Raw genomic sequence first — 18,684 nt, forward strand, 5'->3', positions numbered from 1 at the left:
CATACCTGGGCAGGGAGTGATGCACCTGGCAGTGCTCCTGAGAGAGGACAGTGACACAGAATGGGGGATACTGCGAGCTGCAGTGCTGGGCACCAACCGTCTGTGCTGGGTCTGGGAGTCCTGGCAGGTGGTGCTGGTGCCTGTAGCCCTTGAGAAACCCCTGATCCTGCTAGCAGCAGCGAGTCCCTTCCATAACCGTCGAGAGCTTCTGGAGTGTCGTGGCACCCATTTGCACCTCATCCCTCCACTGGCCCAGCCCTGATGCCCTGCACGTGGCCCCACGGTCCCACTGTGAAGGCACGGCACAGGACAGTGTGCGTTCTGGGGTGGGGAAATATCCCCCCACCATGGTCCCCAGGACAGCCCTTGATGCCCTGTCCCCCTCAGCCCTCCTGCCTGGCAGCCTCCCAGCAGTCCCCAACCCCTGCCCAGCCCTGTACCTGTTCGCCCCAGTGTTAGCAGAATGCCATGCTCTGTGGTCTGATGAGGTCTGAGCCCACAGAGAGGCCAGGCAGGGCTGGACATTGCCTCCACACACATACTGAGGCCAGCAGGCAGACAGAGCTAGTCACATTCAAAGATCACACCTCACCAGGACCATGGGGAATGGCCGGTGCTGGAAATAGCTGGTACGAGAGGCTGGGTGTGTGAGGAGTTTCCTGGAGCAGTTTCTCCTCCCTGTTCATGCAGCAACAAGCTGGGCTGCATCTTTGTTCTGACAGACCCTGTTTGAGTCCCGCCATGGGAGGAGGACAGTCTACAGGCCCAGTAGACCACCCCAGGACTTCTGCATGCTCCCTGCCAGCCCTGCAGAGGACCCAGCAGAGGGCTCATCCTCCAAGGGCTCACAGCTGGACATCCAGTCCTCCAGCTGGGCATGGAGCCTTGTCTGGCAGGATGACCTCTGGGGTAACGATCAGCATGCGGGGTGGGCAAGATTGTCTCAAGGAAATGTGCTGGGGACAGGGTGTGAGGGACAGCAGCTTTGGAGGAAGAGCCCAGCCTTCAGGCACTGCACTGCGTAGAACCTACTTCATTACAGAGATACTGTGAGGGAGTCAGCTCTGACCCAGTGTTGGACACAACTTTATATGGGCACCAGGTGAGACAGAGCAGTCTCAGTGAAGGTGGAATGAATCCAAGCATTTGTGTAGCAACATGGTAACAAATAATAATAACATCAGTAATAAAAGCCACATAAAAATAAAGTGAGCAAACAAAGCTCAGTCCTGGTACAGGACACAGGGGGAGTCATTTGTGGAGAGCAAAGGCAATGTTACCACTGCTGGAAAATATCCATGAAATCACTTTCCTCAGGGCATCTTTGAGCTCCTTGTTCCTCATGCTGTAGATGAGGGGGTTCAGTGCTGGAGGCACCACCATGTACAGAACAGTTACCACCATATCCAGAGCTGGGGAGGAGATGGAGGGGGGCTTCAGGTAGGCAAAAGCGTCAGTGCTGAGAAACAGGGAGACCACGGCGAGGTGAGGGAGGCATGTGGAAAAGGCTTTGTTTCGGCCCTGCTCAGAGGGGATCCTCAGCACAGCAGTGAAGATCTGCACGTAGGACAGCACAATGAAAATGAAACACCCAAATATTATAGAAGCACTAAATGCAATAAGCCCAACTTCACTGAGGTAGGAGTCTGAGCAGGATAGCTTGAGGATCTGCGGAATCTCACAGAAGAACTGATCCACTGTGTTGCCTTGGCAGAGCGGTATGGAAAATGTGTTAACAGTGTGCAGGAGAGCATGGAGAAAAGCACTGCCCCAGGCACCTGTTGCCATTTTGACACAAGCTGTGCTGCCCATGAGTGTGCTGTAGTGCAGGGGTCTGCAGATGGCAACGTAGCGGTCATAGGCCATAACAGTGAGGAGAAAATACTCTCCTCCTAAGAAGAAGACAACCAGGAAGACTTGAGCAGCACATCCTGAGTAGGAAATGGCCCTGGTGTCCCACAGGGAATTGGCCATGGATTTGGGGACTGTGGTGGACAAGGTGCCAAGGTCCAGAACAGAGAGGTTGAGGAGGAAGAAGTACATGGGGGTGTGGAGGTGGTGGTCGCAGACTATAGCTGTGATGATGAGGCCATTGCCCAGGAGGGCAGACAGATAGGTGCCCAGGAAGAGTGAGAAGTGCAAGAGCCGCAGCTCCCACGTATCCACAAATGCCAGGAGGAGGAACTCGTTGAGGGAGCTGCTGTTGGACATTTTGCGACCTCCAGGCATGGGGGACTGTGCAAAGAAGAAAAGACATTGAGAAGTTAGCAGAGACCTTTCAAGCAAAGAAATCCCAAATGATGCAGTTCTCTCTTGGAGCTGGAGGATGATCACACTCATATGTTGCCCTAGAAAGAAACCAGCCCCTGCTGAGAGCACACGAGTCCAGTTTCAAAGTGCACAGCTCCAAACTTCTCACCCTTTCTCCAGGCACCTGAGGGAGCTCTCCACACTCCCCTTCTAGCCAAAGACACACAGGGCTCTTTTCAGATGCCCACATACAGCCTCCCACCACCATCTCCATACTCTCAGCATCTCTGCACCTTCCTCATGGGGCTCTCAGATATCATAGATGTGCTATGAGACAACGGTGCCTTTCTAGAGGGCAGGTTGCAGGCTGGCAGGACACCACAGGGAAACAGTGAAAGGACCGTTAGGACTGCAGATGGACTCTCCTGAAGGGAGAGTCAGCTCATTTCCCAGCCCCACAGACTACCTTTCCTGGAGCTCCACATGTTAGAAGGCAGCTGAGGCCACCTCATTCCTATGCAGACCCCTCTGTTCCACAACTTGCAGCATCAGTGTCTGAACTGCAGCTGAAAACACCCAACCCCAGAAAGCCCCAAAACAAGAAGAGGAGCAGCATGGACAGGAGGGGAAACAAGGAGCAGCACCATGATCCTGCTGCCAAGGGAGGCAAGGAGAGAGAGAGAGAGAGAGAGAGAGAGGCATTCTGGAAAGCTTTCCCCTTACCCAGCTGGGCATGCCACCTTGCAGACGGTGACATTGCAGGACATTCTCTTTCAGCCCCTTTGTCAGGCAGCATGAAATAGGCCCATAGCAGGAGAGATGCCCCTTTCCTCTGCCAGAGGTCTGGCTGCAGAGGAGGTGGCTCATGCCCTGCAGTTCACTCTCATTCCCTTCCCATCCCTCCTGCCTGGAGCTGTCCCTGCTGGCAGCTCTTTCTCTGTCACAACATCTTCTCATGGTCAGTGCTCAGAGACCCCATCCCACCCACTGTGTGCTCAGTTCTGCCCTACAGAAACCTCCCAGATCAGGGCACTGTCTAGGGGCATCTCTGTGCATGCACGTCCTAAGCAGCAGGTCACATAAACTCCTATGAAGCCACAAAGGTAATGTTGATGCTGTCTGTAGGCTAAGGTGGGGATGAAGCGGCTTCCTGAGGTTTCTCACAGACCAATTAATCTCGGAGAGTGAAGGTTTAGTACTCCCACTTTCTTCCCAAAAAAGAAAACTTGTTCCTTCATTCTCCGTGTCAAAATTAGGAAACTGAAAATGCAGACATCTGAAGGAAAGCTCCTTCCCTTTCAAGCAGCCTTTCTCTTGATCTCCTCTTGAAAAGATCCCCTCGGACATCTCCTGTGCATGAGCTAGAGCTGTGAGCAACCGTGACCCACGCAGCACCCTCTCAGCAGGAGAATGAACCTGCCCTGCCGGGGGTTGCTCCTCTCACCCAGAGGTTCTCCCCATAGTGCTGTGGGGAGCTCCCTGGGCAGGTGGAGGGCTCATCCCCGCAGGCAGGAGAGTTACTGCCCCGGGCACAGAGCATCCTGGAGCGCAGGGACACTGCTCTGAATCACAGCCCTACACAGGCCTGTATGTGCTTCCTGGCTTCACACCCCTGCAGCCACCTTCCCTGGCAGAATGGAGCTACACGCCCTGTCCCTGTGACAGTGTGGCTGGGAATCCCTGCTCTGACGCATCTCCTCCTCTGCCTATGCACTGGATGTGCCAGCAGAGCAATCCCTAAAAAGCCTATCAGTTATGGGAAGGGATGGGTTTAGAGGAGCCCTCCAGGAACCTCAGTAGCATTGCCCTGCAGCCAGGGACTTACCGTGTCAGGGGCTGTGAAGATTTCTCCCACAAGGAGCTCTCCTCTCTCCTCCCACTCCACACTGCCTTGCACTTCTCTCTGCCTTGTCTCCTCTCATGTCAGCAGCAGCAGGCAGTGCCCAGTTGCCATGAGCTCCCTCCACCCCAGGAGCCTGGCCCCGCTCAGGAGCAGAGGCCCAGCTGAGCTCATGAATTTCTCTGTCCCTTGTGCTCCCTCCTCCTGGGAAATGTTCACTCCAATAAACTAAAATAATCACCAGTGGGCCCTCTCTAAGCACTGCAGGAAGACTCATTCCAGCATTACATATTGTTTCATCGGAAGATGGTTATCTGCAAGAGGTGGAAATATCCCACTTTGGAAGCCCCTATTCCCATCTCTTAACTAGGCAGGACACATAGAAAGGAGCAAGAAGGGAGCTCATTGACACATGGTTCAGGTGTTGACTCAGATGAGTCAATGTGGGCACCTCATTCTGGTTTGGAAGGCCCTGGGCTGGAGGGGGATTCAGCAAACTCCTGTGAACGCCACAAACACACAGCAGGTGGGATTCCCCTTCCCAAGCTGAAGTGAGGACAACACAGATGTCTGCATGGGAGCTCTTTCTCTAAGCTCCCATTGTAATCACATGAAATGGGGGGTGGGAGTCAATTATCCGGTGACACTTGGTGACATTGGAAGAGACAGAGGTGGTCCCAGGCATGTGCCTGTGTCTGTTTGCTCTGATGGAGCAACTGGGAGACCCACATCCTTCTAGAGCATGAGCTGGGGGCAGGTGGAGAACTTCCTTGGCCATCTCAAATGACACTAGATGCTCACTACTGTTAGAGCACCCCTCACTATGATGCTGAGACACATGGAGATGCCTACAGTGCAAATTGCTAATGTAATTCAGTGCAGACACTTGATGTAATGACATAGAAACAGGCTGGCAGGGCCATGTCAGATGCCTGGGGTTTCTAGCACAACTGCATGGATGGGACCTATGGGAAAACCATGCCCCTTTGGAGTGGTTGCTGGGCAGACAACCCAGGTTATCTCAGGCTTTCCTACCTGTGCCCAGACAACTGAATCCCACCACTGCCTTTAGGGAAAGTCCATCCCGACTGCATCCAAGTGTGCTGCATAAATGGGAGGCACATCACACCAAGGGCTCCACTCCAGTCTCTGCACTCTCAAACGCTTCTTGCTCTTCTCTGCCTGAATCTCTTCTCACATCTGGACGACATGAACTGGGACTGGGCTAATGATGACCTCAGGGTGGCTGGATCACAGGCTGCCCAGTGCCAGGGACTTCTTCAGTGGCACCTTGTCCTGCCTGCAGATTGGTTCACCTCTGTCACAGGCCCAAGGTGCTACAAATCAGCTCAGGCAGCAAACCCCTCTCCTGCCATTTCTGCACAGCCCAGTTCTGTTTCTCCCTGGCCTTGGGCACTGCAGGCTTTGCTCTCTCAGTGGGAACCTCCTTTCACTATTACATTGCCACCTGCTATCTAGGCCAGCATGGCTCTGCTCTGAAGTGGGGCCACTGCACACATGTTGTCTTTGGCTCTTGGTAACAGGTTTCACCACAACCAGTCTGCTCTCTGTGCCACAGCTGATGCTCTGCAACACTAATATATGCAAATGTATTCAGCCTAGGGGAGAAGCAGGAGCAGATGGAGATGTACAAGCTGTCACAGGACTGAAACATCACTGGAATGACTGAGATGTGGTGGGATCACTCACATGACTGGAGGGCAATGCTTGTAGGGTACAATCTCTTCAGAGGAGGCTGTTAGAGAAGATGAGGAGGGAGGATGTCTTTTGTGTGAAGGGGCAGCTCAGATGTGCAGTGCTCTTGCATGGGAGAGGCAAGGGTTTGGGTGAGTGCTTGTGGGTGAGCATCACAGTAGGGGTGACATCATGGTGGGAGCTACAGACCACCCAATCAGGGTGAGGAGGTGGATGCAGTCTCCTTTAAGCAACGTGAGCAAGTCTGTGGATCACAGGCCCTGGTTCTTCTTGGGGGGACTTTAATCCCTCTGACATGAACTGGAAGGGCAAAGAGCAGAGTGCAAGCAGGCCAGGAGGTTTCTGGAGGGCATCAAGGACAACTTGTTCACACAGCTGCCAGATGGGCTGATATGGGTGATGCTTTCTTGTATCTGGAAATTTCAAAGAAGGAGGAACTGATCAGGGATGGGATAGTAGGAGAAAGGCAATAGTTACATCCATCTTCAGAAAAGACCACAAGGGCAACCTGGGGAGCTGCAGGCAGTTCAGCCTCCCTTTGGTGAGGAGTGAGTCATGGAACAAACCCTCTCAGATCACATTTCTGGGCACATGAAGGAAAAGAAGGTGCCTGGGAACAGTTAGCATGCATTTACCCAGGGTGAATTCTGACTCACCAACCTGATTGACCTCTATGAATAAATCACTGTATTTGTGGATGGAAAAGAGTAAATGTCCCTTACCTAGACTTTAGCAAGGTGTTTGACACTGTCTCCCACAATATTCTTGCATGAATGTTAGAACGTTACAGTCTAGAAGAGCAGACAGCCAGATAGGTAAAAACCTGCTTGGATGACCAGAGGCTCAGAGGGCAGTGGTGAATGGGTAGTACTCTTCCTGGAGGCCAGGGAGAAGTGGAGCACCACGGGTCTCTCCAGGAACTTGTCCTGCCCAACAACTGTATTAGTGACATGGAAGAGGCAATATTCATCACGCTTGTTGAGGACCCAAAACTGCAGAGGGGCCCAGCCATATGCTTGAGGGCTGCCATTGAGAGGGACCTAGACAGGCAGGAGGAATGGGCTGTCAGCAACCTCATGGAATTCAACAGGGACAAATTACAGGGCTTGCACCTGCGATAAACCAACACTCCACAGTGTCACTGGCTGGGGCCTGAGGGCCTGGGGAGTGGCTCTGTGGAAAAGGACCTGAGGGTGCTGGGGGACAGGAGGCAAAACATGAGCCACTAGCATTCCCTGGCAGCAAAGAAGGCCAGAAGCATCGTGGGCTGTATGAGCAGGAGCACAGCCAGGAGGTCAAGGAAAATGGTGATGGTCTTCTAGCCAGTATTCATTAGACACCATCTAGAACCCTGCATCCAGGTTTGGGTTCCCAGAACAAGAAAGAGGTTGATACCTGGGAGCGAGTTTGGCCGAGGGCCCTCACAACAGTCAGGGAGCTGGAGCACTTGCTTTGTGAGAAGATGGGTCTGGTTCCACTTGGAGAAGAGATCTCAACTTGGAGGAATCTCATAGCACCCTTCCAATGGCTACAGGGAGGTCATCAAGAAGGTGGAGGCAGGCCCTTCACCAGGGTGCATGGTGGGAGGACAAGAGACAATGGGCATAAGTTGGAAGAAGAGACGTTCGTGCAGGAGATAAGGAAAAGCTTTTCCATGACGAGGATGGTCAAGCATTGGAAGTGGTTGCCCAGAGAGGCTGTGCAGTCTCCTGCCTTAGAGGTTTCCAAGACCAGACTGGATGAAGCCCAGAGGAAACTGGTCTGACCCCAGAGTTGACCCTGCTGGGAGCAAGGAGATTGGGCTAGAGAACTCCTGAGGTCCCTTCCACCTGAAGGAGTTCATGGTTCTTCCCACTCTCAATGTTCACTTGCTGATGTCAGGGAAAGCATGCAGGTGCCCTGTGACAGTGGAAGCAGGCCAGCTTTCTTGTCTTCCTCCAGTCAGAAGTATTCAGATGCAGGGCTTCTTGGCAGGAAGCCCCAAGAGAGCCCTGATCAATCCTTGGCTTCACTTTGAATTGCCTTGTTTTTTTTTTCCCCATGTCTTCTAACTCTGTCCCTTTTATCGCCCTGACCCAGTACCATACAGCCCACCCCACCCCTGCTCATCCTGAACTCATTGGCACTCGTGTGGTTTGTTTCGTTCGTTAGCTGGTTGGGTTTTTTTGTTGCTTTTGTTTTGTTTTTTTTGATTTGGACAACAAATACCTCATGAAGCTTTCCAAGAGAAGTGTCAAGTCCTGTGCCTAGGTGGAAATAAACCCATCCATGAGGAGAGGTTGGGGGACCTGGGATTCTTTAGCCTGCTGAAGTGGAGGCAAAGGGCAGTATAGGAGGAGCCTGTGACTGCTTGAAGGGTGCGTTCAGAGATGAGGGAGCTTTTCTTAGTATAGGGAAACAGCATGCGAAGGGGAAAGAGCCACAAACTGCATCTTGAGAGGTTCAGACTGGACTTCAGGTCAAAAGAATGTCACTCCTAGGGTAGCACTGTGGTGCAACAGGTCACCCAGAGGGAGTCTGTGATCAGCCCCTGCCTTTGTGTTTCATGGAAAAGCAAGTGAGGACAGGCAGATCTCAGGAGAGGTGGGGAGATTGCGGGGTGAGAGCAAGATGAGGAAGCAGGTTGCGCGTGTACAGGCTGCAGGGAAAGAGGCACAGGCGTGGGAAAGCATAGGACAGCCTGTGGTGGAGATGGCCGAGGGCACTGCCAAGCCTGAAAGCTCCCAACACAGCTAGGTCTTTGTCCTTTTGGCTATGGCTGGTGTCTCTGCCACTGAGGCCTATGAGGAGACGCTGTTTCCTTAAAGCACTGTGGCCCTGCTGCCTCCTTGTCCCTTGGGAGCCCATCAGGTGCCATATCATGGTCCTGAACTTAGCGTTGTACACCCCATGTGCACACTGCCCACAAGAAGAGCCCTGAGCAATGTGTGAGAGAAAGCATCAGCCTTCCCAGGAGCTGGCTGTCAGGGCCTGGTCGCTCTGCTTGATAACACACGTCAAGGTTGACTTGGCATCACAGCCACCCTCACATTGCCTTTGCCTACCTGCAATCAGGGCCTCCAACTTTCTGCTCTAATCAGCCCCTGGGGAGACTTTCTTGATTATGGTCCTCAGTGGGACTCATTATCTTTCCAAGAAAATTTTGATTTGCTTCTTGAGAGCTTGCTTCAGCCTCTTCTCAATATCCGAGCTTCATGGGCTCAGCACCAAATACAGCCGAGGGGTCATTAAAATGCAAAAAAACCCCTAAGGAGCCATGCATCTTGCCATAATTTTCTTCAGCACTTCAATTCTTGTTTTGCTAATTGGAAAGTTTGCAGGAGTGTATTTACAAGAGGAAGATTTCAATGAGCACCTGAAAAAGAAAGATGTCTGCTTCTTAAGCTTTCTTCATTCTTCAGTTCTCAGAATAAGTCATACCCACATTCCCCAATTCATACTGACCCACAGTGTCTCCTAATGAAGTCAGGGCATGTAGGCAAAGCAGTGTTTTTGATAGGAGACCTGTATGGAGAACCTTCCTCCCCAGCTCCCCAGCCCTGCCATTGCCCTCATCAGCCACTGGGGACTTCACATCACTCTTGTGGAAATCGAACCTTTTTCCTCTCAAGGCTGTAGTTGAATGGTACAGCTCATGTGCACCAGTTCCCACTTGCTTTCCTTTGAGAACTAGCTGCAAGCAGACACAGAAGGGTTTGTCTTAATAGCAAACAAACAAATTATAATTTGGAATAGTTTAATAAAAGATACAAAAAAACACTCCTCAACTGTATGGTAGAGTCCAAGCTGCCTCCAGTGACGTCCACTGCCCACAAGACATAACCTGCCTTGAAATGTTTTCCACAGATAGATTGGAAGGGATAGACCAAAACACAACAAAGGAGCTGGCTAAAGAGACAAGGAGACTGCTGAAAGACGAGGCAAGCTTCAGACTCCCAGAATTCCTCCCAGAGAGGTACCTGAGTGGATAAAGAGCAAGGGGAGGAGGAAAACTGGGAAACTATGGAAAGTGCATATGCCCACAGAGTCTGATGCAAAGATGCCTTTAGAAATGACCAATTTAATCAGGACATGTGGAAATATGTGAGAGATCACTGAAATTACATCCACTAATAGACAGAACAGTGGAAACACTAGGTCAAGGGCAGATCGATATTTTTTCTCCCGCAATTAATACCCTTCCTGAAGTTTACCATTTTTTCATCAAAGGAAAACATTGACATTAAAATCAGCCAATCATTTGAGCTGATGAAAGTGTGCTCATATTTTTGAAATTTTGCTCTTCCCTTTTTCAGTCAAAGCTCAGCTGTCCAACCACAAGCACCCAGGGGCACTTGGAGAAGCCCCAGTGTCTCTGAGGCACCTGCCTGGGCCTGGCAGCTTTCACAGGGGACCTGCGGGAGACCGGAGCCCCTTGCAGCTGCAGAGGGAGGCTGGGCAGAGGGGACCAGGGCACCTGCAATGGTAACAGCCATCCATGACCCTGTGAGTGCATCCCACCCCAGCTCTGAAAATCACTTTCCCTTTCAAAAAAAGAAAGAAAAGAATCTCCCCAAAAGGCCAGTGTATCAAAAAAGAACCAAACAAAAAAGATAAGTAGAAAAAGAAGAAAATAAGAACACAATGATAATAAGAAAAATAAGAACACAAAGAAGTTTGTAATGCTGAAAAGTCTAACAAATCTTTTTTTTTCTACTTTAGATAATTATCTAATTTCTTTCTTGTTTCTTTTTTATTGGCAGTTTCTAAAGATTTCTTCTATAATAAGGCCTACACTATTAAAAATGATATTTTTGTGTCTCGCACAAGTCCAGTGCCCTCAAACCACTCCCTGCCCAGGATCTTCCTTGCCACTCCTCAGTCTTTGCACACAGCGAGTCGCAAGATGAGATGTCGAGCTCTCACAACTGATAGAGGAAAGCAGCCTGATCAGCTTCAGTGAAAATGCTCTATTTATCGATGGCAAAAATGCACAAATCTCAACGTACCTGTGTTACAGTGATGCCTTAAAGGAGTCCCTACACATCTAGCCACAAACCCTTTTCATTCCCTGCATGGTCATGAAGCGCGACTCTATTTTAGGCAACAACAGGGATGGGAATTAGCTCACCCGATGCCAGACCCCTGCAGTGCAGATGTCTCTGGCTAACCCAGGTGTCTGCACTTCCCTTTCTAGTCAATGGAAAGAAAAAAGTTGTCCCACTGAGAGGTCTTGAGATGCTTCTCCTGGTGACCAGCCAATGCTCCAGAAACGTTCCCATAGTTCCTGGGTCACATTGCCCAGCGCCACATGGCAACACAGCTACACAGGGCATCTCAGGCAGCAGTGACCTCTATATGTGTCTATAAGAGCCTGAATGTAAAGTTCTCGTCATTGGGTGAAATCTATGCAAAAAATAGCTCTATGCAAGAACTGAAAAAAATATTTTTTTTTCAGATCTTCCAACACTCTTTATCAATTCTAATGAACATTTTCTTTCTCTTTTATTGGCAGCCCCATATGCATGCACTACAGAAATCACTCTATGTGAGTTTATATGTTTACCTAGATGTATATGTTATTCTTCATGAGATGTTTCCTGCCAACACTCTGAATGGAGAAACTTGGTCCTGAGAAACTACTGTATTCAAACTGACGTCTCCTCTCTCTTCTTCTGCCTTCCTGTGCTCTCTTCCTCTGCCTAGTCTGTCTTTACAGAGGCCTCATGGCCCCTCTGCCCTCCAGGGAAGTCTCCTGTGGGATCCTGCAAAGCAGATCCTGAAGGAGCCGAAACACCTACCAGAATGTCACCCAGACTGCTGTGTCCTCTTATCCTTACTACAAGGTCTCAACTGGCTCATCACCTGCTCCAAGGCAAAGCCCTGTGCACTCCATCCACCCCTTTGCCCAGAGCACACCTGCACCTCCTCACCATCCCATCCTGCCTTCCCCAGGAGCCCAGTTTCTCCCTGCCATGTGAGCTGTCCCACCATGTGTGTGTAATTCCACAGGAATAGGGGAGAGGGAGGTGCCAGTAAAGGGGACATGACTGGGATGTTGACTGTGGGGCCCAGAAGAGAGGACGACTCAGAAGAGGGGCAGGACAGAAAATCATAGAAGTGACACCTGTGCAGTGTTGATGGTGAGGTCACTTCTTGTACAGGAACCTCATGGGCTGGGTTCTGGTAGGAGCCATTCTGAGGAAAAGAAGAGAATCGCACCACCACTCATCCCACCACCAGAGATGATATACAGGCAGGAGGATGGGGAGAGGCAGGCAAAGGGGACATGGCTGCAGTGCTGATTGTGAGGTCACTTCCACTGCAGCAGCCTGATTGGCCCTCAGCAGATGTGCTGGCCAGCAGGCTTTGGGATGTCACCCAGCGCCTCAGAGAGTCCACCCAGCAGAAATGACTGCCCTAGGGAGGGGAAGGGATGAAGCAGGTGACAGGGACCCATCTGTGCAGTGACTGCGAGGGCACCTCTGCTGCAGCCACCCCACCAGTCCACAGCGGGCAGGCAGGAAGGCATGGCTCATGGCCACCCTGCTCAGTACTAGCCCTCTGCAGCAGACCTGCCACCAAGCAGCACACAGATCCTCACCTAGGCCTCTTCGACACCAGCATGCTGCTCCTGTGGCCCAGAGACACCATGGACATTATCTGGAGGCTTCTCTGGCAGATCAATGTTTCCAAAGTAGCACGTGATGTATTATTACCAGCCATAAGGGTTTTTTTATAGTGTGATACCACTAAGAAATCATTCTGCAGGCTCCAATGTACACTTCGATGATGGGTGGGTGAGCTGGACTGTGCAAGGCCTGCTGGGACAGCCCTGCACCACCCTACAAGGAACTGACCCTCACTTCCTTTTATCCACACCTCACTGCCAACAGGGGACCTTTGTCCAAATCAGCCTCAGATCCACACTTGCGATTTCATCTCAGAGGGGCCTCACTTGCAAAGAAGAGACCACAAGTTAGCTAATGCCCAGGCTGTGCCTGAGCTGATCAGGCAGGAGCTTCAGAACCTGCAGGCCTCAACCAGATCAGGGACACAGTGCAAAAGGTGCTCAGCTGAGTTGGACACCTGACCTGTCAGGTAGAAATGACTGCCTTAGAGAAGAGAGGAGCATGTGGAAAGGTGAGGGACATCATTCTGAGGGGGCTTGCAAGTTATCTGCATAAAACACCTTCAGCTTTGCAAGCTGATTCTCAGCTATGACCCATGAAGTATTTTCTGCTGACTTGCAGGCAAGTGCTTGAGCATCACTACTCACTGTAGTCACTGCACATCTGGGAGAAGTGGTTTCAAAGGCCAACTATTTTCTGAAGATATATTTTGTCTTTGGAAGTTTCCCTTATTTTGCCCATTTCAAAAGCTAATGACTGTGGCACTGCCGCTTGAAAGGGCGCCTCTGATTGCTCCACCTTGGCAAGACCATTTCCTTGTTAACTGTGTGGGTAGAAAAAGTCCCAGGTGATGGAAACTGCTCTCTGTGGCCTCCTGCTGGATGTCAGCCCCTGCATGTCTTGTGTCAGAGCCCAGGGGATGGTGCAGGGTTCAGGGTGCAGCAGGGAGCCCCAAAACAGCAAGGCCTTCAGCACAAAAAGCTCAAGACCCTCTCCAGAATTCACTGGATTGGAGGGGGGTTAATTGGATGGTTAAGTAAGGGCTAATTGGGGGATACTACTGCATTATAAGCAAAGCGTTTCTAGGGTCCTGCCACATGAGAAGAAAAGAGTGTCTGCACCAATTATGTATATGGGTAGTATCCCCATTAGCCTTTGCTCATAGGAAAGAGAGGCAACTGCCATGCCTCTAGCCTAAAAAACTTGCCTGCTATGCCTAAAAAAAATCTTGTGTTTGGACAGATCCCAGAAGTGTTAATGTCAAGAATCTCCAACAAGGAACCCTTTCTGAAAGATGACCTCTTCTACTCCAAATACTCTAAGCTGCATATTTGTATGTATTTCAGTCTATGTGGGATATCTGGCTGCAGATCCTGGGAAGAGCTTTGGAAACTCAAGGCCTCAACCTCAGCACACATAAGGCAGCAGGCTGCCAGCAACCTTGGCTCACACCACCAGGGCAGCCTGGGCCCTGTGAGCCAAGGCACCTCCTCACCTCGCAGTGCTCCCTAGCTCCCCAGCCTGGCAGGGCTCCCCACGCACAGCACTGCTCTCTCCAGACAGCTCTTCCTGCATGCAGCACCAAGACACTGGGGCCACCGCCTGTCCCCACCACAGGCCACCCCACCACTGGCACATGGTGGTGATGTGTGACTCCTATTTTATGCCCTGACAAATTGAGACATGGAGAAGGACTGCCTTCCAGTACATGAGGGGAAATCTCTCTGCTTTCTTCCTGGGTGCCGCATCTCCATGGTGGTGACCTGCTGAGCCCCCAGACGACACAAGCTGAGGTCACAGTGAGATGTGCTGCATCACAGGGAGGTCTCTTTGGTGCTTCCCTGCAATGCCCAGGCACTGCTGGGCACTGCTCACATGCTCCCCACCTCTGCCCTTCAGAGCTGCTCCACAGCATGGAGTGGGGACAGGAGGCAGCGGGACGATGCTGGGGCCCCTCACTGACAGGCAGAGGAGCAGGGACATGTTGGAGAGGAGTTTTAGGGTAATGAGACGATAAGAGTGCCCTTCTTCCCCGGATGGACAGGTGAGCTGAGGGCAAGAGGGCAAGTGAGATAGATGGAGGACTGCTGGACTGAGACCATCACCCTGGACCACAGTTCCTTGTTCCCAATGCTCCTGCAGCTCTCCACCAAGGGGAAGGGCTTCGGGAGCTCCTTCCTGAGGTGTTGCACACAGAGTGCTAATTCCAAAAATGGCTGTGGGTCCTGGGATGTGGGGGTGACTGGACAGTGCTGGGGGCTGCCACAAGAGCTCTGCCTGAGGGTCCCGCCTGGCTCAGGGAACAATGTGGCAGCCAGGAATTCTGGGTCCTGGAGCTGTGGCTGCCCTGAGCACCATGGCTCTTCTGGGGCCAGCTCCATCCCCTCATGGCAGGGAGAAATCCAGGTCGAGGTATCCCTGGGAGTGGGTCCCCCTTTGGGATCTGGCTCTGGCAGGAAAGGGGTCCTGTGTCCTGGAGGCTGGGGTGTCCTGCAGCTCCTGTGGGGCTTTCAAGAGCCTGCTGGAAATGCCGATGTTGGAAATGGTTCCTTCACTTGTAATAACCCCAAGGCAACTACTTGTTTGGGAGAACCTCTCTTCCTTCCCCCTGCATCATTTTATGCTTTCAATTTGGCAGAGCATGGTTTGGGCTCAGAGATGTTGTCCTCAGATGGCCCTGTCCTCCTGCAAATGGGAGTCAAAACTCTGCACCCAAAAGAAAGCCTGTTTGGGGAAGCAGCTTGGAAACAGGTGGGGGTGCCATGGCCACCCCACGAGTCCCTGCTGACACCAAGCATTTTCCTCTGAGCCGTAGGGGGCAGTGCTGGGGGGAGTCCAGCAGGGCCACCTGCCCCAGCCCCCTCCCAGCCACACACCTCCGCTGCCCAGCACCAGCAGGCCCAGAGCTGCTCTGCCCTGGCTGCCCTGTGCCCCCACGACTCCTCAGTCCTCCAGAGCAACCCCCAGGACCCAGCCCGGCCCCACAGAGAGCAGTCCCTGCCTGGCCGCGGCCCAGCCCTGCTGGGTGCAGTGCGAGGGCTGCCGAACTCCGGGGCTGCCGGGGCCCCAGGGGTGACAGGGCTCTGCTCTGCCCTGCACTGGGGGCAGCAGGACGCTGCCCGCTGGCTCTGGCGCCCCAGCCATGCCCAGGGCCCCCACAACAGCACCAGGGCCGGCACCAGCACAGGCCCCGGGGGGGGCTGCTCCCCCGCACCTGGCACAGCCCCAGGCGCAGGGCAGCCAGGATCCCCGCAGGGCCCCTGAGGCAGAGCCCAGCCCCGGCGGGGCAGCGGCCATGCCCCGGGGCCCCGCACTGCCCAGCCATACGGGGCCACGCTGCCCCCAGGCCCTGCAACGCCTCGTGCTGCCCTGTGCTGCCGCCCACAACATGGCGCCTCACCGCATGTGAGGGGGAGGGGGCTGCCCATGTGGTCACACAGGGCCGCAGTGTTGCCATGGCATCACCCCCAGTGCTGCCCTCCTATCGGCTAGCAAGGGGAGGAGGGCAGGGCAATATTTGACTGATGGCTCTGTCAGCCAATCAGAGTGCAGCAGGTGGAAAAACAGCTGTGAAAGCAGAGTGGGCGCCAAGAAGGAGGGAGGGAGCGGGCGAGAGCGGGTGTGAGCGGGGCTGGTGGGGCTGCGGGCGCCTTCAGCTGCCGGTGGGTGCCCACCCACCGGGGTGGGGGCAGCGGTGCTGGCCCTGGAGCTGCTTTCCTGCAGGAGCTGCAGCAGGGGCTGGTGGGGCCGTGAGCACAGCACAGAGCGACCGGGGACAGAGCGGGGAGCTGTCCTGTAGCCAGACGTGGTGGCCTGCCCCAAGCAGCTGGGCCGGGGTGGCTGCTGGGGTTGGGGGCAGGAAGCTTTACCCCTGCTGGGGGTCGGAGACCCATTTGGAAGTGTTTCCCTGAGCTGCTGCTGCCACCACAGCCCCCAGGTGCTGCTCGGAGCTGTGTTTGCGAGCTGCTGGGCAGAGTGCGAGCAGGCTGCTGGTGTCCTCGTGAGCGGCCCTTCCCAATGGTCTCGTTTGTTCTGAAAATGGCATTTCTGAGTGGGTCAGAGAGGTCCTGGAGGTGGGAAGTGAGCAGGCCCTGGGCTGTGAGTGGCTGTTCAGAGGCAGTGCCTGTTGCAAGGCCTTGGAGGCCTAGAAGGGAATGGAAGGTCTGGGGGGTTGGGCTTTGTGTGTTGTGGGGTGCTTGGGGGTGCCCTGTGTGCTGCCATGTGTGGAGCTGTGGCCTGTGTGTCACTGATGCAGAGGTGCATGTTGGCTGCCAACCCTCTGTGAGGTGCAGGGGTAGTGGCGTGTTACAGTGCAGGGTGCCCTGTGGTGAAGCTGATTGGTGGCGCCAGTGTTTTGCTGCTCAGCATGGGAGGAGGTGGCTGGAGAGAGCAGTGCTCTGCTCCCAGAGCCCAGCCTGCCATCACGGTGTCCTTCTGGGAGACCTGGGTGAGGACTGTTGGTGACTGTGTTGCCTCCTTGGAGCATCGTGGTGCGAGGCAGGGCTGCTCGCAGTTTGGTGGTTTCTGTCAGCTGAGGTTCAGGCTTGCAGTTTCTGAAGGTCTTGATGCTTCCGTGAGTCTTTGGGCTTTTACTGACTGCCCTGGAGAAAGTCATCTTCTCCCTCCTTAAAGGCTTTCTGTTGCAGCTGGACCCTCATTGCATCTTCCCATCCCAGACCCTAATCCACTCCAATCCCTCAGAGAGATGGGTAGTTAATCAAAGCAGTCAGAGCCATTTCTCCACTTTGTGCCTACACAGACCCTTGCAGACAGGGGCGATGCCACCTCACGAGAAGTCAGGTCTCTGAGGGCAATGGGTGGCTCTGAGACACCTGTCCTTGGTGAGCGGTGGAGGTGGCATCTCCAAAGCCGCTGGTGCCTTTGGCAAGAGTCTAAGTATAGCAGATTTCTTGAGGCTGCAATGGGGGAGACATGTGGAGGTAGGGATCCAACGGCCTGCTCAAGGCAGGTGCCAGTAGATGAGGTGTCTTGGGTCCTTTTCCAGGGAAGTTTTGATCAGGCTCTCAGCAATACAGCTCAGCACAGAGGGGAGACATTTGCCCCTGCCTGTTGAGACTGTGTAAGGCCAGCAGAACTGACACTAACACTCCGGTTCTTTCTTTCTTTCTAGGTTGCTCCACTCCTGGAGGTTCCCAGTGCAGTCCTAGAGCCCCTGAGGGTGCAGGCAGGATGCCAGAGTGTGTCCCTGTGCCTGTCAACATCTTTGCCAGCATCGGGAGCCCTCTGTGAAAGCAGCTGCAAGTGGATGAGAAGAGGCTACGTATGGATGCAAAGGCTTCCATAAATGCGCCTGGCTTCCCTGGGTGACTTGGGGTGTGGGTTCACCTCCTGGTATCTCTGCTGTGCTGCAGATTCTGCCTCCCACAACTGCTGTTACTGCCAGCCTGCTCAGCAAATGCTATTGTGCCCCCTCCTTTTCCTAGGAGGTTGTGGTGCCATATAGGATGAGTCCAAGACCCTTATAATAAATGCCCACATGTCTTGAGTGCCTTTGTGTGAGGGCCACAAAGCCTCCGTAGCTTGACCTGAGGAAGTCTGACAGCTCTTGGGCTGCTGGCTCTGCGAGGGGTGAAGATGTGCCCAGGGCCAGGTTGCCCGTGGCACCCAGCCCTCAGTGCTCTGTGAAGGCAGCTGTGGAGCCTGGACTGCTGCTGCAGAGCCTGCACAGCCAGGACAGCTGGCATTTCAGCAGACCTCCAGGCTGGGGCAGTCTCATTGCTTGGGCCTCATGTCAAAGCCTCTGCAGCCTTTTTCCCTTCCCCGGGGCTCCTTGTCCAAGTAAGTAAAGGAAAGGACCTGAGGTTCCTTTGGGCTCAGGAGCCCTTCTGGACTCTCTACTGTTTCTACACTGTATCTGTATCTTTTGTATTACTAAAGAAAATCCCCATTCCCCCCATCCCTAGGTGGAGGTTCCTGAGGGGATGGAGGTGGAAAGCAGCAGCCTGCTGTGCCCAAAGAAAGCAGGATCCTTCCCTCTGAAAAGAGCAGCATCTCCCAAGGAGCCAGCTCTGTCTCCGATCTTGTGCTGCTCATTTGCACATGCCTTGTGAGCCCAGAGTGCCTTGGCCACCTTGGGGTGTCACCGCAAGAGCTTCCCTGTGTGTCTGGGTTGAGGAGCCAAGGGAAGGCAGCGAGCAGAGCAGTGGCTGGGGAGTGTGCAAGAGGCGAGTGTCCTGCATCCATGTCTTCTTGCTGGCACCTGGTTGTATCAAGCAGAAGAGGCAGCTCTGTGGGGCAGAGACAGTG

General features: G+C 53.4%; 1 protein-coding gene across 1 annotated transcript; it reads right to left on the reverse strand.

Annotated features, from left to right (window-relative positions):
• Positions 1-1,293: 1,293 nt before the first annotated feature.
• LOC136993076 (olfactory receptor 14C36-like) lies at positions 1,294-2,211 on the reverse strand (the record flags this gene model as incomplete). The annotated part of the gene is made up of 1 exon (XM_067303092.1): positions 1,294-2,211. A coding segment is annotated over exon 1 (918 nt), but the record flags the coding sequence as incomplete, so codon positions are not given.
• Positions 2,212-18,684: the final 16,473 nt, after the last annotated feature.

This window comes from Apteryx mantelli, chromosome 11 (genome assembly GCF_036417845.1).
Source record: "Apteryx mantelli isolate bAptMan1 chromosome 11, bAptMan1.hap1, whole genome shotgun sequence".
Lineage (NCBI taxonomy): Eukaryota > Metazoa > Chordata > Aves > Apterygiformes > Apterygidae > Apteryx > Apteryx mantelli.